This window comes from Dipodomys ordii, unplaced genomic scaffold, assembly GCF_000151885.1.
Source record: "Dipodomys ordii isolate 6190 unplaced genomic scaffold, Dord_2.0 Scaffold39, whole genome shotgun sequence".
In the NCBI taxonomy this organism is placed as follows: domain Eukaryota; kingdom Metazoa; phylum Chordata; class Mammalia; order Rodentia; family Heteromyidae; genus Dipodomys; species Dipodomys ordii.
Window position 1 is genome coordinate 6,871,726 of NW_012267255.1, and position 15,968 is coordinate 6,887,693.

At 37.9% G+C, this 15,968-nt stretch overlaps 1 protein-coding gene across 1 annotated transcript in view; it reads left to right on the top strand.

Annotated features, from left to right (window-relative positions):
* Wdr63 (WD repeat domain 63) overlaps window positions 1–15,968 on the top strand; it is a 47,848-nt gene that overhangs the window by 18,960 nt on the left and 12,920 nt on the right. The window contains exons 10-16 of the mRNA XM_013018265.1: window positions 144–233; window positions 2,262–2,348; window positions 4,167–4,295; window positions 5,318–5,391; window positions 9,221–9,368; window positions 10,612–10,699; window positions 14,448–14,578. Of these exons, the coding sequence (XP_012873719.1) occupies window positions 144–233; window positions 2,262–2,348; window positions 4,167–4,295; window positions 5,318–5,391; window positions 9,221–9,368; window positions 10,612–10,699; window positions 14,448–14,578 (747 nt within the window). The remainder of the gene's footprint in view (window positions 1–143; window positions 234–2,261; window positions 2,349–4,166; window positions 4,296–5,317; window positions 5,392–9,220; window positions 9,369–10,611; window positions 10,700–14,447; window positions 14,579–15,968) is intronic.

Sequence of the window (15,968 nt, forward strand, 5' to 3'; positions counted from 1 at the left end):
GAGGCAGAACTCTTAGGATGGCCTCAGGTACATGTTACTTAAAGATAGTTATACAATTAGAGTTTCAGTATCTTCATTCTATTTTCTAACCATCATTTTCATATGTTTTCTCACTCTCTCTTGAATTTGTGGGATTACTATAGTTAATGCTGGAAAGCCCAGATGACATCTTCTGCTTCAAGTTCTGTCCAAGCGACCCTAATATCATTGCTGGAGGCTGTATAAATGGGCAGGTACTTATCCATTTTTTTCACCATTTATTAATGCGAATTATGTTCTGTAAGAAGTTTTGATTTAGTAGTGTCTTGGACATAGGATTCATTTTAGCAAAGGAAAGGCATGCCAACTTTATGCTAGTCGCCCTGCAGAAACAAGGTTGTAAAAATGTGTTAGACATGATCCCAACACCCCAGGTATTCCTAGGGTAACCCAGTGACGACAACTGAGTCAAATCTATTGGAGTTGCCACAGTAGAATCCCATGTTGTATCAGCTTTCATGGAAGAAGACAGTCTACCCACATTACTACTTTGTGAGGAGACCCCTTCTGAGATGTCCTTGTGGTCAGAGGTCAGAAAATAATGAAATTCACAGGAAAACACACATGCAGCCTTGACCTCCTGTATATATGATATCACATCTGCCTTTTTTGTCTTACCATTAAAAAAAAAACTGGGGCTTAAATTCAGATCCTGAGCTGTGTTCCTTGGTTTTTTTTCTGCTCAAGATGGTGCTCTACCATTTGAACCACTGCTTTTTACTGGTTAATTAGAGCTACGTCTCGTAGACTTTCCTGCTGGGTTGGCTTCAAACCATGATCCTCAGATCCCAGTCTGCTAAGTAGCTAGGATTGTAGGCAAGAGCCATGAGCACTTGGCTGTCTTGCATTTTTAAGTAATCTAATTTATACGAAATTCAGAGCCTAGCCTCCAATATTCTGTTTACCAAGGAAGCAGAATAAAAAATGGTAATGCTACCATATAATATAATTTTAAATTCCTTACTATCCAGTGGGTTTGATGATCAAAAAGGCATATGATTCTGTGTGTGTGTGTATAAAAACATCTATGTGGTTAACATTTAAATATGTGTATCTCCCTTGCCCATTTACCCAGAACTAACCCCCAAAAAGCAGAAAAACAAATTCTCTCACCATCTTGTTCAACATTAACTGAGAGTCACAATGATGAGCCACCCTATCCTCCAAGTCCTGAAAATTCTGAAATGCTTTTGTTATGCATGACAAAACTTATTCTTATTTCAGAATACTTTTGAAAATCATATGATGAAAATGAACTTGATGAACTAATGAACTTGATATTTTATATTAAGTTTTTGGTAAGTTGAAAGACTGTCATTAAAAGCTAATCTTCAGAGCTTCAGATTCTACTTTATCCCCCACCCTTTTTTTTCTGCTCAGTCATGGGACTTGAACTCAGAACCTAGGAGCTGTCCTCGAGCTTTATTGCTCAAGGCTAGTGCTCTACCACTTTGAGCCACAGCGCTACCTGGTGGTTAAATGGAAATAAGAGTGTCAAAGCTTTTCTTGCTCAAGCTGCTTGAACCAAAATCATCAGATATCAGTCTCCTGAGTAGCGAATATTACAAGCATGAACTACCAGTGTCCAGCTCTCCACTTATTTTTTTAATAGTATACAAAAATATAGGCTGACTATTACATTCAGTTCATATCATCACTTATCAACACCCCCGTCATTTCTTTTCAAATTGCGTATTTGTACTTAACTCTGGAGAACTTAATTCTGGTATTTGTACTTAACTCTGGAGAACTTAATTCCGGAGAGTTCTTGGAAATTCTGATTTCCCCTGGGTCGAAAGCAGCTGCACCTGCAATCAGACCCATGGTCAGAGGAGGAACGCCTCTCAATGGAAAGGACAGTACATGAAATTTCTCTTGGATTTTTAAATATACTAGCATTTATCAACAAAAGCCCAAGTGCTGCAGGTAGGGTTGTTGTTTTTTTTTTAATATATATTTGCTTTAAAAGTTGCTGAATTGGAAGTGGCGCTGTGGCTCAAGTGGTAGAGCACTCGCTTTGAGTTGAAGAGCTGAGGGACAGCGCCCAGGCCCAGAGTTCAAGCCCCATGACCGACCCAAAAAAAAAAAGTTGCTGAATTACTTAAGATATAAACTAAGTTTGCTTATCCTACATACCAATAATCTCCTAAAAAAAAAACTATTCAAGAGCTGATTTAGCCATGTCCTGGAAAATGTGGCAATAAAGCTCATTTCTGTTTCAGATCATCATGTGGGATATCACTGCACATGCAGAGCGCATAGAAAACATTAAGACAGGCAGCAGCAGAAGTAAAAAAGTCTCACTCAAGGTTGGCTTCCTGTAACTATTCACTTGCAAGTTTGGGGTTGTTTTTGTTTTTGTTTTCTATTCAGGTATTTATTGAAAAGTACATAATAGAGTTGTCAAGTTTAACATTCAGTGAAAGCCAAGTGCTAGTGGATCAAGTCTGTAATCCTAGCTACTGAAGAGGCTGATCTCTAAGGATCACAGTTTAAGAACAGCCTGGAGGAGGAAAGTTCATGAGACTCTAATCTCCAATTAACCAGCAAAAAAAAAAAAAAAAAAGAGCTGTGGCTCACATGGTAGAATGCCAGCCCTGGGAGGGGGGTGGGGGGAAGAGGAGGGAAGCTAAGAGGCCCAGAGTTTAAGTCCCAATACAACACAAAAGAAAAAAGCAAAAACAAAAAAGAAGACAGACTCAGTACAAAAAGAAAAAGAAGAAAAGCCAGGCACTGATGGCTCAAGCCTGTAATCCTAGCTACTCAGGAGGCTGAGATCTGAGGATGGCAGTTCAAAGCCAGCCCAGGCAGGAAAGTCCATGAGACTCTTATCTCCATTTAACCACCAGAATGCCGGAAGTGGCGCTGTAGCTCAAGTGGTAAAGCACTCACCTTGAGCTGAAGAGTTCAGGGATAGCACCCAGGCCCAGAGTTCAAGCTCCACAACCAACACACACACACAAAGAAAAGAAAAGAAGAAGAAGAAAAACCAAAATTATTTCCCAGGCCTTCCCATCTGCTTGTGAGCATGGTCTAAATCATTTTTTTTTGGTCAGTCATGGGGCTTGAACTCTGAACCTGAGCAATGTCCCTGAGCTCTTCATCTCAAGTCGAGTGCTCTATCACTTAAGCCACAGTGCCACTTAAGGTCTTCTGGTGATTAATTGTAAATATGAGTCTCACAGACTTTCCTTCCTGGGTTGGCTTTGAACTGTGATCCTCAGATCTCAGTCTCCTGAGTAGCTACGATTACAGGCGTGAGCCACCAGTGCCTCACTTACAAGTTGCATTCTTATTAAGTTAAATGAAGGAGCCAAGTGACTTGTCTAAAGCCATGTTATTGGAGGACAGAAAGACCTTGTGTCCAGGCTCTGCATCACCATCAGTGAGTCCTGGACATGCCACCACACAGTACATCAGGAATTGGTTCTCATGTAGAAAATACAGGAGTTATCCTTCCTGACTAAAATGTACTATCACCTGAGCATGTGAAGTGTGAGCCTGTGGATACTGTCAGAGTACTTTGAGATGTTTCTCAGCTCCACATTCTATATTTATTCATCCTATGGGCTATTCTTTCCAGCTCTAGGTCCTCAGCTTTAATAATGATAGGTCTCTTCCCAAAGAATATGATATGAGCTTCCATCCACCCATGGAAAAACTCCTGCAAGAATGCCATATCCCATAGGTCCTTTTATATAATAATAATTATTATTATTATTATTTTTTCAGTTCAACATGTCAGTTTACAATGCATTGTGGTCAATGATTTTTAAGGAATGGATATAGTTGCTAGCTTTATCTGCTAACAACTCCATAAAAATTCCTATATTTGTCTCATCTATTAATAGTAAAAGCCTGAAAGAGCTTGCAGTTTTTAATAATAATGGAGAATGAAGTTATGGTATATCATCCATATATTGTGAACTTCAGAGATAAAAATCGTAGACTCAACTGAAAGGAAAAATGGATAATCCTATTATCTAAATATATGCAATATAAAAGCACTCACATATGTTTTTCCTTGAACTGGTATAACTCCAAATTTTAATTAGAATGAAGAATGCAGTATGGTGAGCTCACTCATCAAATCTCTGAAACATAACCATGTGTTAACATTTCTGCAGCCTATGTTTCTCCTTGAACCAGAGAATAATAAAGAAACAATGTATGTCAGACACTGCGCAGTCTCTTCCATCGAACATGGACATAGGAAGGTAATTACAGATATACACTGGCTGCCTGACACATTTGAGGTGAGTTTTAATGTGCTTTGTGTTTTATACTTTTCACCTACAGTACTGTAAAATCTCAGATCTCAACCAATAAATGTGCTTCCAGTCAGTAATTCATTTTCATATAAATTGCAAAATAACCAGAAACTAAGGATTAAAAAATGCTGGCAGATCAATATCAGGCCTGGGGGTAACAAATGAAACCAGGGCTGGGGGTGCAGTATTATAGCACTTGCCTAGAGCATGTTGAGACCCTGTGTTCAAATTGGCTTTAAGGGATCAATGAGAATGTAATGAAAAAGAACATTTAAGCCGAACAGGGTGATACATACCTGTAAACCCAATTATAAGCCTGTAATTGGAAGATTGCATGTTCAAGGCCAGCCTCGGCTATATAGCAAGACTCCCCCCTCAAACCCCCACTAGAAAAAAGTAATGAAGCTAATCATTCAAGTAGTAAGGTTTACAGTCACTAAAGCCATAGATGGTTTTAACATTGGTGCAATACAACAAAGGAGAAGGCGAGTGTTGAATATGTAGACATAAAGTGCAGTTATTGTATTCCTTTATATTTCAGCTTTTAAATTTGTGATCTTAGCCAGTAGGGGCAGGCATCCCTAGGATTGATGATCCACAGTCATATGCAGTTTTGCCAAGATAGTTTTGAACTGAACATGCCAAGAAACTACTGAGTGAAAACTAGCTACAGAGTAAGGCACCCCTCGGACACCCTAGACTATTTGCACTTGCTTCTAAGTTCACAAAGTCAGTACACTCTCCAAGTATTTTCTCTCCAGGACACAAAGGGTTTGAGAGATGAAAGCATCAAGGAACAGAGCCCAGGCCCAGAGTTCAAGCCTCATGACCAACAGAGAGAGAGAAAGAGAGATGAAAGGATCAAAGAACATTAGGAGAAAATAGTTATGAGGGTTATTATAGCTCTTTAATAATTTAATATTATTAAAATGGAGCAACAATATGTTAAAAGTCATAATGGGACCAGGTGCCTGGTGGCTAACACCTGTACTCATTTTTCCTAATAGGTTAACAGAATGGGGTCTGTCTTTGAGAATCGAAGTGGAATCTGTTGTCAGCTTATCACCTGCTCAGCAGATTGGTATGATATTCAAACATTTCCTGAAATGCTTTAATACAATGTGTTCCTTTTTCTTAGAGGCTACTAAAAATAATATTTATTACATGAATTAGACCTAACAGGACAGAATGTTATAGATTAGTTCGTGTATAAAAAAATTATCTTATTTTATATTGTGCTAGTCTTGGGGCTTAAACTCAGAGCCTGGTTTCTACCCCTGAACTTTTGGGCCCAAGGCTAGCACTCTACCACTTAAGACACAGGTTCACTTCCAGATTTTTGATGGTTAATTGAAGATAAAGAGTCTCACAGTCTTTCCTGCCTGGGCTGGCTTTAAACCACAACCCTCAGATCTCAGCCACCTGTAGCTAGGATTACAGGCATGAGCCATTAGCACACACACACACAAAAAAAGCTTTTGATAAGGACAATTTTTGTACTGAGTTGATAAAGGATACAGTGTTAGCCATAGTTATTTTCTGTTTCACACTGTATGTGTTGTTTACATTCAACTTTATCTCATAATTATGAAGGTTTTTCACATTTAGGTTTTTACATTTTTATTGCACATTATAAAATGGTTTATACCATTTTATAACATGTTGAAGAGTTTTCATTTAGATGAAACTGAAGTTTCATAGAACTATGAATTAGTAATGATGTAGGAAATATGGACACTAATATATTTATCTAAACTCCAAAATATTAGAGAAAATAATAATAAAAACAGTTTTGAATAATAAAATTTCAGGCCCTAGGAGGGAAAACAGGAAGTGTAAGGAAACTGAATGTGGTTTGCTACAGGGGTGGGAAATGATATTTAAAAAGGTCTGCAAGCCAGACACTGGTGGCTCACGCCTGTAATCCTAGCTACTCAGGAGGCTGAGATCTGAGGATCACCGTTCAAAGTCAGCCCACACAGGAAAGTCCGTGAGACTCTTATCTCCAATAAACCACTCAGAAAACCAGAAGTGGTGCTGTGGCTCAAGTGGTAGAGCACTAGTCTTGAGCTGAAATGCTGAGCGACAGCGTTTAGGCCCAGAGTTCAACCCTCACGACTGACAAAAAAAAAAAAAGGTCCACAGAAGGGCTGGGAAGGTGGCTCAGTAGTTATCAGTAGTTAGACTGCTTGCCTTGCATGCATGAGGCCCTGGGTTCGATTCCTCAGCACCACATAAGTAGAAAAAGCCGGAAGTGGTGCTGTGACTCAAGTGGTAGAGCGCTAGCCTTGAGCTGAAGAGCTGAGGCCCAGAGTTCAGGCCCCACAACCGACTAATAATAATAATAAATAAAAAGGTCCGCAGAAAACACGGAGGCTGACATATGATGATCAGTTGGTGTTTGAGAAGGTGGTGTTTGCAGATCATCTTTCTGTCATACAAAGCGGCAAGGGAACATTCTAAAACATGTGGGGCTCTGACAAGTTGTGGCTAGGGGATGAGATGGCCAGTAGAGCAAGAGGTTGGGCTCAATATGAACACAGACCACACCAGGTAAGGACTTCAAGATTATTCTGAGAGACTGGGAGCTGTGGCAGTGCTTTAGTGCTTTAGCTGAGGAGAAATGCTAAACAATTTACGAGCTGTAAGTTTCTTCTTGAACCCTTGTGGAAGGCTGAACATCCAGGGGAAGAATGGAAAGCAGACAACAACCAGAAAGTTGTTGCTTAAGTCCTGGGAGTAGGCGGTGCTTCTGTCCATTAGCTTTTCTACTTACTACACTCTTCAAAGGTGCTGTTTCTCTCTAGGAGAAAGCTCCCCAGCCCACTCCTGGCTTTATATCTTACAGTTATCAAATAATAAATTTTAATTTTTTTCAGTATAGGGTTTGAACTCAGAGCTTCACACTTGCTAAGCTAGTGCTCTGCTACTTGTTCCATGCCTCCATTCTGGATTTTTGATGATTATTTTGGAGAGGGAGTCTCGTGGACTTTTCTGGCCAGGCTAGTTTTGAGTCATGAGCCTGGAGATCTAAGCCTTCTGAGTAGATTTAATTACATAAGCACCAGCACTTTACTAAATTGCTTTACTTACTTATTTTATTTTCTGTATCTTTCTAATAAATTGTTAGTTTTCTGTGTTTTTTTCCTTTGCTGTGTTATTTGCTGATTGATTCTTACCACCTATAATTTATTTGTTAAATAAACAAGAAATAAATTTACACACACACACACACACACACACACACACACACAGAGTTTTGGTACTATTCATAATAGCCAAGGAGTCAGCCAAGGTGCCTATTAACAGTTCAATGGGTAAAGGAGGTGTGGTATATCTTTCTATACAATTATTATTGAGCCATAAAGAACAAAGTGTGTCACTTGCATCATAGGTGGAACTGGATCATTATGTAAATGAGATAAGCCACATTCAGAAAGACAAATATTGCATGTTTTCTCTCATATGCAGAATCTAGATTTTTTATTTTATTGTGAAAATACTGTACAGAGGGGTTACAATTACATGGGCAAGATAATGAGTACATTTCTTATCAAGCATTGTACCCTCCTCCTTTGTTTCCCCTTCCATCCCTTCCCATCCTCCCCCCCCCCCCCCACCCAATCCTCCTCCCCCCCCCACCAAAGTTGTAAAGTTCCTTTTTGACATAACGACTTGTACATCTCATTGTTGCAATGGGTCCACCTGTATCTCTATTTAAACGATTTACTTTTCCCCTTCCCCTCCACAAATTATACCGACATCAAATACAGTGAGAAGCAGGGGTTATACTGTGGGGGAGGGACATACAAAGCAACAAGAAATAATTTTATAAATGTGTTAGAAACAATCGCATGAAATAAAAAAAAACATTTGAATACATATCTTAGGGTTCATTTCCCTAACATCACCTTATCTGACCTTTTCTGCTTGACTCATACATATACTAGACATTGCAAATAAGGGAAACCATGGGACCTATTTTTTTTAGACCTGGCTTACTTCACTTAATATAATTTTTTCCAAGCCTTTCCATTTCCTAACAAATGGGGCAATGTCATTCTTTCTGAAGGAGGTATGTGGTATATATACCACATTTTCTTGATCCATTCATCTACTGAGGGGCATCTGGGTTGGTTCCAGATCTTAGCTATGGTAAATAATGCTGCAATAAACATAGTTGTGGTGGTAGCTTTAGTGTGGTCTTGTTTGTAAACATTTGGGTAAATGCCCAAAAGTGGGATTGCTGGGTCATAGGGGAGCTCTATGTGGAGTCTTTTGAGGAGCCTCCATACTGCTTTCCAAAGTGATTTTTTTTTTAATTAAAAGACATGAAAGTAGTAAGGGACTACTTGAGAACATGAAGGGGACTCACACAGCAGGAGGGGAAAAGAAAACAGCAGAGGGAAATATGGAGTTGAGTATAATCAAAGGAAAGCACGTACAAGTGTGAAAATGTCATATAAAACACGTTTTGTGCAATAAAAAAAACTTTTGAATTTTTTTTTTATTAAACAGCTTTAACCCTAATAGAAATAATCACAGCTTACGCCAAAGAGACAGATAGCAGCATGAGCAGCATGGAATTACAGGAGAGGCCCTACATGACTAGCATAGACATAAGCCAGAGAGACCTAATTAATACATTAAACTATATACTTTAAATGGGTAGGTTTTGTAGTATATAATTATGTTATAATAAATCTCTTGCACTTAAAAAAGATTGTGTCAGTCTGCAAGTTCAATGCTCATAGATGGTATTAAATGCTCTAATTCTCTAAAATACATGCAAAAAGATGCTCTTTCATAAAAATCTTAATTTCAAAGACATTGTAACATAGCTTTGTTAATGTGTAGTAGCATAAATGTACTTACTTGTACTGAAGAAAACAATCAAAACTTTCTTGAAGCACAATATGTTTCTGGGACATTAGACCAGTGAAACCTGCCACGACCACCCAGCCAACAGAGAAAAAGAAAGAAGAAAGTATAGAAATTCCATTTGATGTGCCACCTACTTTTTTGCATCTTGATCTTTCCTGGAAACCCCTCGCTAGGGTAAGTAAAATGAATTCATTCCAGCCTTCTTGCTGATGTGCACTATGCATCGAACATAAATAGCCACACATATATACCACCTTACAGTTTAATCAATGAATAAACTTCTTAGTGGAGGATTTATTTTGATACTGCCCAGACCAAACCAGAAATCAAAATCATTGTGAACTTGAGATTGATCTTGTACATATAAGAAGTCAAATTTTACAATTGGCTTTTGTATAATTATTCAATTACACTTTGGTTATTTGAAAATTTGATTTGTACTCAGGTTAGCCCAGAAAAATTGGTCTTTCTTTCTTCTGTACATTTTATTTATCAAGAGTAAGAAATTACGTCTGACCAAATAGAACTGAAAATGTGAAGAACTGAGAATTTGTCTTTATCTTGAATCACAGAACTTGAAGAAAAGCAAATTACCTAGAGAACCATTTGGTTAAGAATAGAATGTATGTAGAATGTGAATAGGTTTTTTTCTTTTGAATGTTGAACATTAATTCCAAATGTAACACTTTTCTTTCCTGGGAATTTATAGTATCATACTAGGATAAATTACATAGTTGCTTATCAAAATAAGTATTTGCAGAAAGAGCACTAAGAATATTTCTAAAGTAGCTGGGAAATAATTTTAAAAAGGGATATTAAAATTTTTCTGGGGTAATATTTACTGAGTTATGAATAAGTATAATAAATAAACAAAAACATTTAAGAATTATTGCATAGGCCTGGTGCCAGTAGCTCATGTCTATAATCCTAGCTGAGAAAGTGAGATCTAAGGATTGTGGTTCTAAGCCAGCCTGGGCAGGAAAGTCCATGAGCTTCTCATCTCCAATTAACCACAAAAACCTGGAAATGATGCTGTGGCCCAAATGATAGAGTACTAGCCTTGAGCAAAAGAAGCTCGAGGACAGTGCCCAAGACTTGAGTTCAAGCCCAAGGCCAGCAAAGCAAAACAAAGCAAAAGAACCTATTAGGATATCTTATGGAATCTAATTGAATATAAGATATTTGCAGAAAGAAAACATCACATGAGACTTTGGAATTTATGAATATGCCCCGGAACATTTCCTGTGGCGACAGAATTTTAGAAATATGAGTTAGTGCTTCCCTGGGAAACTAACAGGGAAGTGGGGGAAGGATGGAGAGGCCTGTGGACTTCCTACAATCTGGGAGAGGAAAAGACAGGCAATAATAAGTCTGAAAAGGCAAAGTTACAGATATATCTTTTCTGTTCTTCCAAAAGATAAAATTATCTAAAGGTGATACAAATTTGGACCACTGCCCAACCAAGGTCAGCATGAACGAAGACCATATTCTTTTCAGAACACAAGGTAACCAACCGCCTGTTGTAAAAGGCACCTAATAGTTTAAGTACTGTGTCTATATCTAAGGTGAGTCACTTGCTGAAAGAGTCTAATTCATAAAAGGAATACAGAAAATCAGAATCTCTAAGATGGAACTTTATAATGGTTATAATAACTATAGCTAATACATTAAAACTGCTTATATATTCAAAAAATGTAACAAAATTCAATTTTACATTTATTGAGCACATATGTATGTATGTGATATATACATGTATATAACCTAAGCATATCATATAACACATATACCTACTTTTTGTGTGCCAGTACTCAGGCTTGAACTAAGGGCATCAAGCTCTTGCTTGGCTTTTGCACTCAAGGCTGGCACTCTACCACTTGAGCCACACTTCTACTTCCAGCTCTTTAGAGTGCCTGAGTTCATTCAACACGTATTTATTAAATTCCTGCAAATCCTACGCTCTGAAGGATACAGCTGTGGAGAAGCAAAGTCCCTACTTTCAAGGAGCTAATATTTTGGTACCACAGACACTAAGATATGTAAAGTGTATATTTACATATATTCAAGAGGGACCGACAAAAAATAAGCAGCTGGCAGCATGTCATCTAGTAGGAATACACTCCATCAAATGAATGCTAATCTTGTTGGACAACATGACTTTCTGAATGTTTACTAAAGATTGTCACTTTGTCTCAGTTCATAAGATGAATAGACATGCTTTTAGATTTCCAGAAACACTAAAAGTTTTTTTAAATAAGTTTTTTTATTGTGAAAATACTGTACGGAGGGGTCACAATTACATGAGCAAGGTAATGAGTACTTTTCTTATCGAGCATTGTTGCCTACCAGCCCTTTGTTTTTCCCCTACCATCCCTTCCCTCCCACCTCCACAACTACACTCCCCCCCACTCCCCGCCTAAATTGTATAATATATTGTACATCTCATTGTTACAATGGGTCAACTTGTATCCCTATTTAAACATTTTGTTTTTTCCCTTCCCCTCCCCAAATTATACCGACATCAAATACAATGAAAACAGGGGTTATACCATAGTGGTACCTTATAAATATGTTAGAAACAATAGCAAGAAAGAAAAAAACCACTTGTGTCCCTATCTTGGGGTTCTAAAGATAGCAGCAGGCAGTTTAGCTCATACTGCAAACGATTGCTCTGTCGCCATCTAGTGTCAGAGGGCCACTCATCCCTTTTCTGCCATTTTAGGACCATGAATTTAGTGTCCTCATGAAGTACTCCAGAACTTTAAGAAACATGTGTTTTAAGGAGGAGGTCTTTGCTCTAAGTCATTTCAGAATTTTCCTTTTGGAATAGCCTTCAGGGCCAGTTATATATTCTTTATTTAGCAATGCAGAACCATGGGTGAGTATGTATGTTCTGAAGTTGATGATCTGGTTTGAAGTCTCAAAGACACTTGCAGTTTCTCACTCTGAATAATTATGTCTTCCTTTACAACATATCTTACATTTGTAATTTTTCATTATCTGTGCTAAGTGTATAGATCAGGTTCTTGTCTTCCCTTGTTAAACCAGAGTTCACCAAAGTTTCTGGTCTTGAACCTCTTGAGTAGACATTTTTAGTATAAATTTCTAATGTCCATATATTTATAGCTTATTTATGTGCTCTATTCCACTACTATATTTACTTACATTATTCTAAAAATAGAAAATCAAACATTGAAACGAATACAAATTCTTATTTTATTAATGATTTTAGCTTTATATACTAAATACATAAATTTCATTTGCTTTTCCTAGATGTATTGTAAATAACATCTTTTCATAATATGATTAAATGTGTTTTGGTATTCACTGAAATCTTAACTTACACCTTATAAGACTATTATTTATAGATCTTGTTCCTTTAAAAAGCTACATGTTTGGCTGGTTTTGCTACTTGTTTTTAATGTATTTTCCTGGGCACTGTCCCTGAGCTTTTTCACTCTAGGCTAGTTCTCTATCACTCTGAGCCACAGGTCCACCTCCAGTTTTCTGGTGGTTAAATTGAGATAAGAATCTCACAGGCATTTTCTGCCCAGGCTGGCTTTGAACCCTCATCCTCAGATCTCAGCCTCCTGAGTAGCACTAGTTGACAAAACCAAATAAATTATAACAATCCTTTTTTGCTTTTTTCCAGGATCATGTTAAAAGGTTTTTTTTAGTGCAACATATATTATTAATATTGTAAAAGTGTTTTTATCTTGTTTGAGTTTTCGTTTGTCTGTTCTGGGCAGATGTATATTATTCTGGCATTTTCCCATAGGTAATGTACCAAAAGGCTGTTATTGTTCTTAGAAATTTTGTATTTTTTGTATTTTTGAAAACTAGTAAAGTGACCTGGAAAAAATGTTTGAGACATACCTTTAAAAGAACAGAAGAGCAAGACACAAAGCTGTAATAGAATTTGATCCAAGTTTTATAAAAATATGTTCGTGTATATTCATCGATAAGTCAGTAGAGGGAAAATACCAATGTTTTAGTAGTGGTTATCCTGGGAGCTATAACATTTTATTTCTTTTTATTTTATTGCCTGCACCAAAGCTTGCACTGAGAGCCTAGAGCTCTCATTCAGCTTGCTTGCATGGCTGGTGCGCTACCAGTTGAGCCACACCTCCAAACCTGGTTTTTTGCTAGTTTATTGTAGAAGGAGTCTAGAGGACTTTTTTGTCTGAGTTGGTTTCAAATGATGATTATCCCAATCTTAGCCTCTGGAATGGCTTAGACTACAGGAGTGAACCACTACTGCCTGGTCATTTGTGCTTTTTTACTCATGCTTTTCTTTAATTTTTATTATGTATAAGTAGCTGTAGAAAAGGGTTTCCTTTCAATATGTCAGTCTCTAAGAACAATTCATCTTGATCAATGTCACCCATTTCCTTGCTCTCCTCCATCTCTCCCAACCCCACCCATTTTCTCAATTTACCTAGTTCCATTTTTACATATGTTCATTGAATATTATGAAAAAACAAAGAGACAGCATCCAAGCCCTGAGTTCAAGCCCCAATATCAAAACATACACACACACACACACACACACACACACACACACACACAGAATCCATTTAGTCATGCTTTTTTCTGTTTTCCAAAGCTTAAATAAGTAATGTTTATTAACTTTAGGTCATAAAACCTTTCATTTTGAAATTAGGTGACACCAAGCCAGGCACCAGTGGCTCACACCTGTAATTCTAGGTACTTAGGAGTCTGAGATCTCAGGATCATAGTTCTAAGCCAGCCTGGATAGGAAAGTTGGTGAGACCCTTATCTCCAATTAAGCACCAGAAAAGCCAGAGCTGTGGCTCAAAGGTAGAGTGCTATCCTTGAGCAAAATTCTCAGGGACAGTGCCCAGGCTCTGAGTTCAAGCCCCAGGAACAATATAATAATAATAATAATAACGTGACATTAAATATTTTTAAATCAACAAATTACTGATGGTGCTTGCATTCCTACACCCAGATTAACTATGCTCCTGTGCTATTTGCATGGTTAGCTAAAATATGGTTTACATTAGATTTGAAAAGAAGGGTTCTCCTGCTAGATTGAAGCCTAAAAATGCTTGGCTCTAAGCCAGCCACACTGGCAAAGAAAAGATTGGGATAGGTGTGTGTGTGTGTGTGTGTGTGTGTGTGTGTGTGTGTGTGTGTGTGTGTAGCAAAGGGACAGAAAGTATATCATATATAATCTATAATTTATATTTTACCATAAATATTATGCTTCCTTTATCTAAACCCTTCTGAAAGACAAAGGATTAGTCCAGCCTAAAATAATGAAGATAGAAGAAACAAAGCCATACCAAAATCTAGAAGCCGGATTGGCCAATATTCTCAAGCCAATAGAGGAATTCTGCACAAAATTCTTTGTGGGAACAGAGGTAAACAGAATTATCTGCTTCTAAAGTCCATACTTCCTTACATGAAAATATATAGTTAAAACATATGTTGTTCACGTTTGTTCCTTGGAAGTTTTACAAAATTTGCACTTAAGTTTTAACCACAATACTTCATAGATTCACAGTTCTCTTTTTTTGTATGCTTTTTTTCTTTTTTTTTGGTCGGCCATGGGGCTTGAACTCTGGACCTGGGTGCTGTCCCTCAGCTCTTCAGCTCAAGGCGAGCGCTCTACCACTTGAGCTACAGCGCCACTTCCGGCTTTCTGGTGGTTTATTGGAGATAGGTCTCTCCTGCCCGGGCTGGCTTTGAACTGCGATCCTCAGATCTCAGCCTCCTGAGTAGCTAGGATTACAGGCGTGAGCCACCAGCACCCGGCTTTTTTTGTATGTTTTTATTGTAAAAATGCTGTACAGAGGGGTTACAGTTACATGAGCAAGGTAATGAGTACATTTCCTATTGAGTACTGTTGCCTCTTCCTTTGTTTTCCCCTACCATCCTTTCCCTCCCACCTCCACAACTACACTCCCTTCCCCCCCTCCCCGAAGTTGTAAAGTTCGTTTTCGTTTTCAACGTAGTGCTCACATGGTTCTTTAACAAATATGGGAAAAGCTATAAACTTAGTGATGCTTTGTATTAATAATCTATAGGCCAACCTGAAAGTATTTATCAAATAAATTAACTGTGAAAGAATCCTAAATATTAAAGATATTTTGTTTGGTTAGGCTAATACCTATGACGAATACCAACTTTAGGCTAATCAACTAACACCTAAGGTAAGTATCAACCTTAATCTAATATCAACTAGTAGAAAGACAGTAAAATCTCATTCAATTTGAAAGACAAATAACAATTAGATATAATAATGATAATGATGGCCATTTTTCATCTTATATGAGTGGACATTGCTCTGTATCAGGGTCTATGCCACTCTATCTCCCAAATCAATCATATCACATTTTACCTCAAGTAATCCTGTGAGGTTGATATTATTATTGTTCCATTTTACAGATGAAGAAAATAAGGCTTAGAACTTCATCCACATAGAGAAAGGGGTTTTTCCTAGCCAAGACACCAGGAAAGATGTCCTAGTTCAATCGCATAAAATGCAATTTTTATTCCCTTTGCTATTCTGAGCTTGATCAATGCCACTGCTCTGGAGAGCATAAGACCTCCCAGGCACAGGGCTCAGCCCTGGTACCAGAGACACACAGCACGATCCCTTCATCCTCAAGGCACCATCTTCCCAAGTAAAGGAACAAAACATTTAACAGCATGATAAATGGCAACACTGGCATGGTAGGACAGGAAGTGGGAGGCTGGAAAAATTGACCCTTGTGCTGACTGGACACTCAAAGTTGAACTAAGACTAGA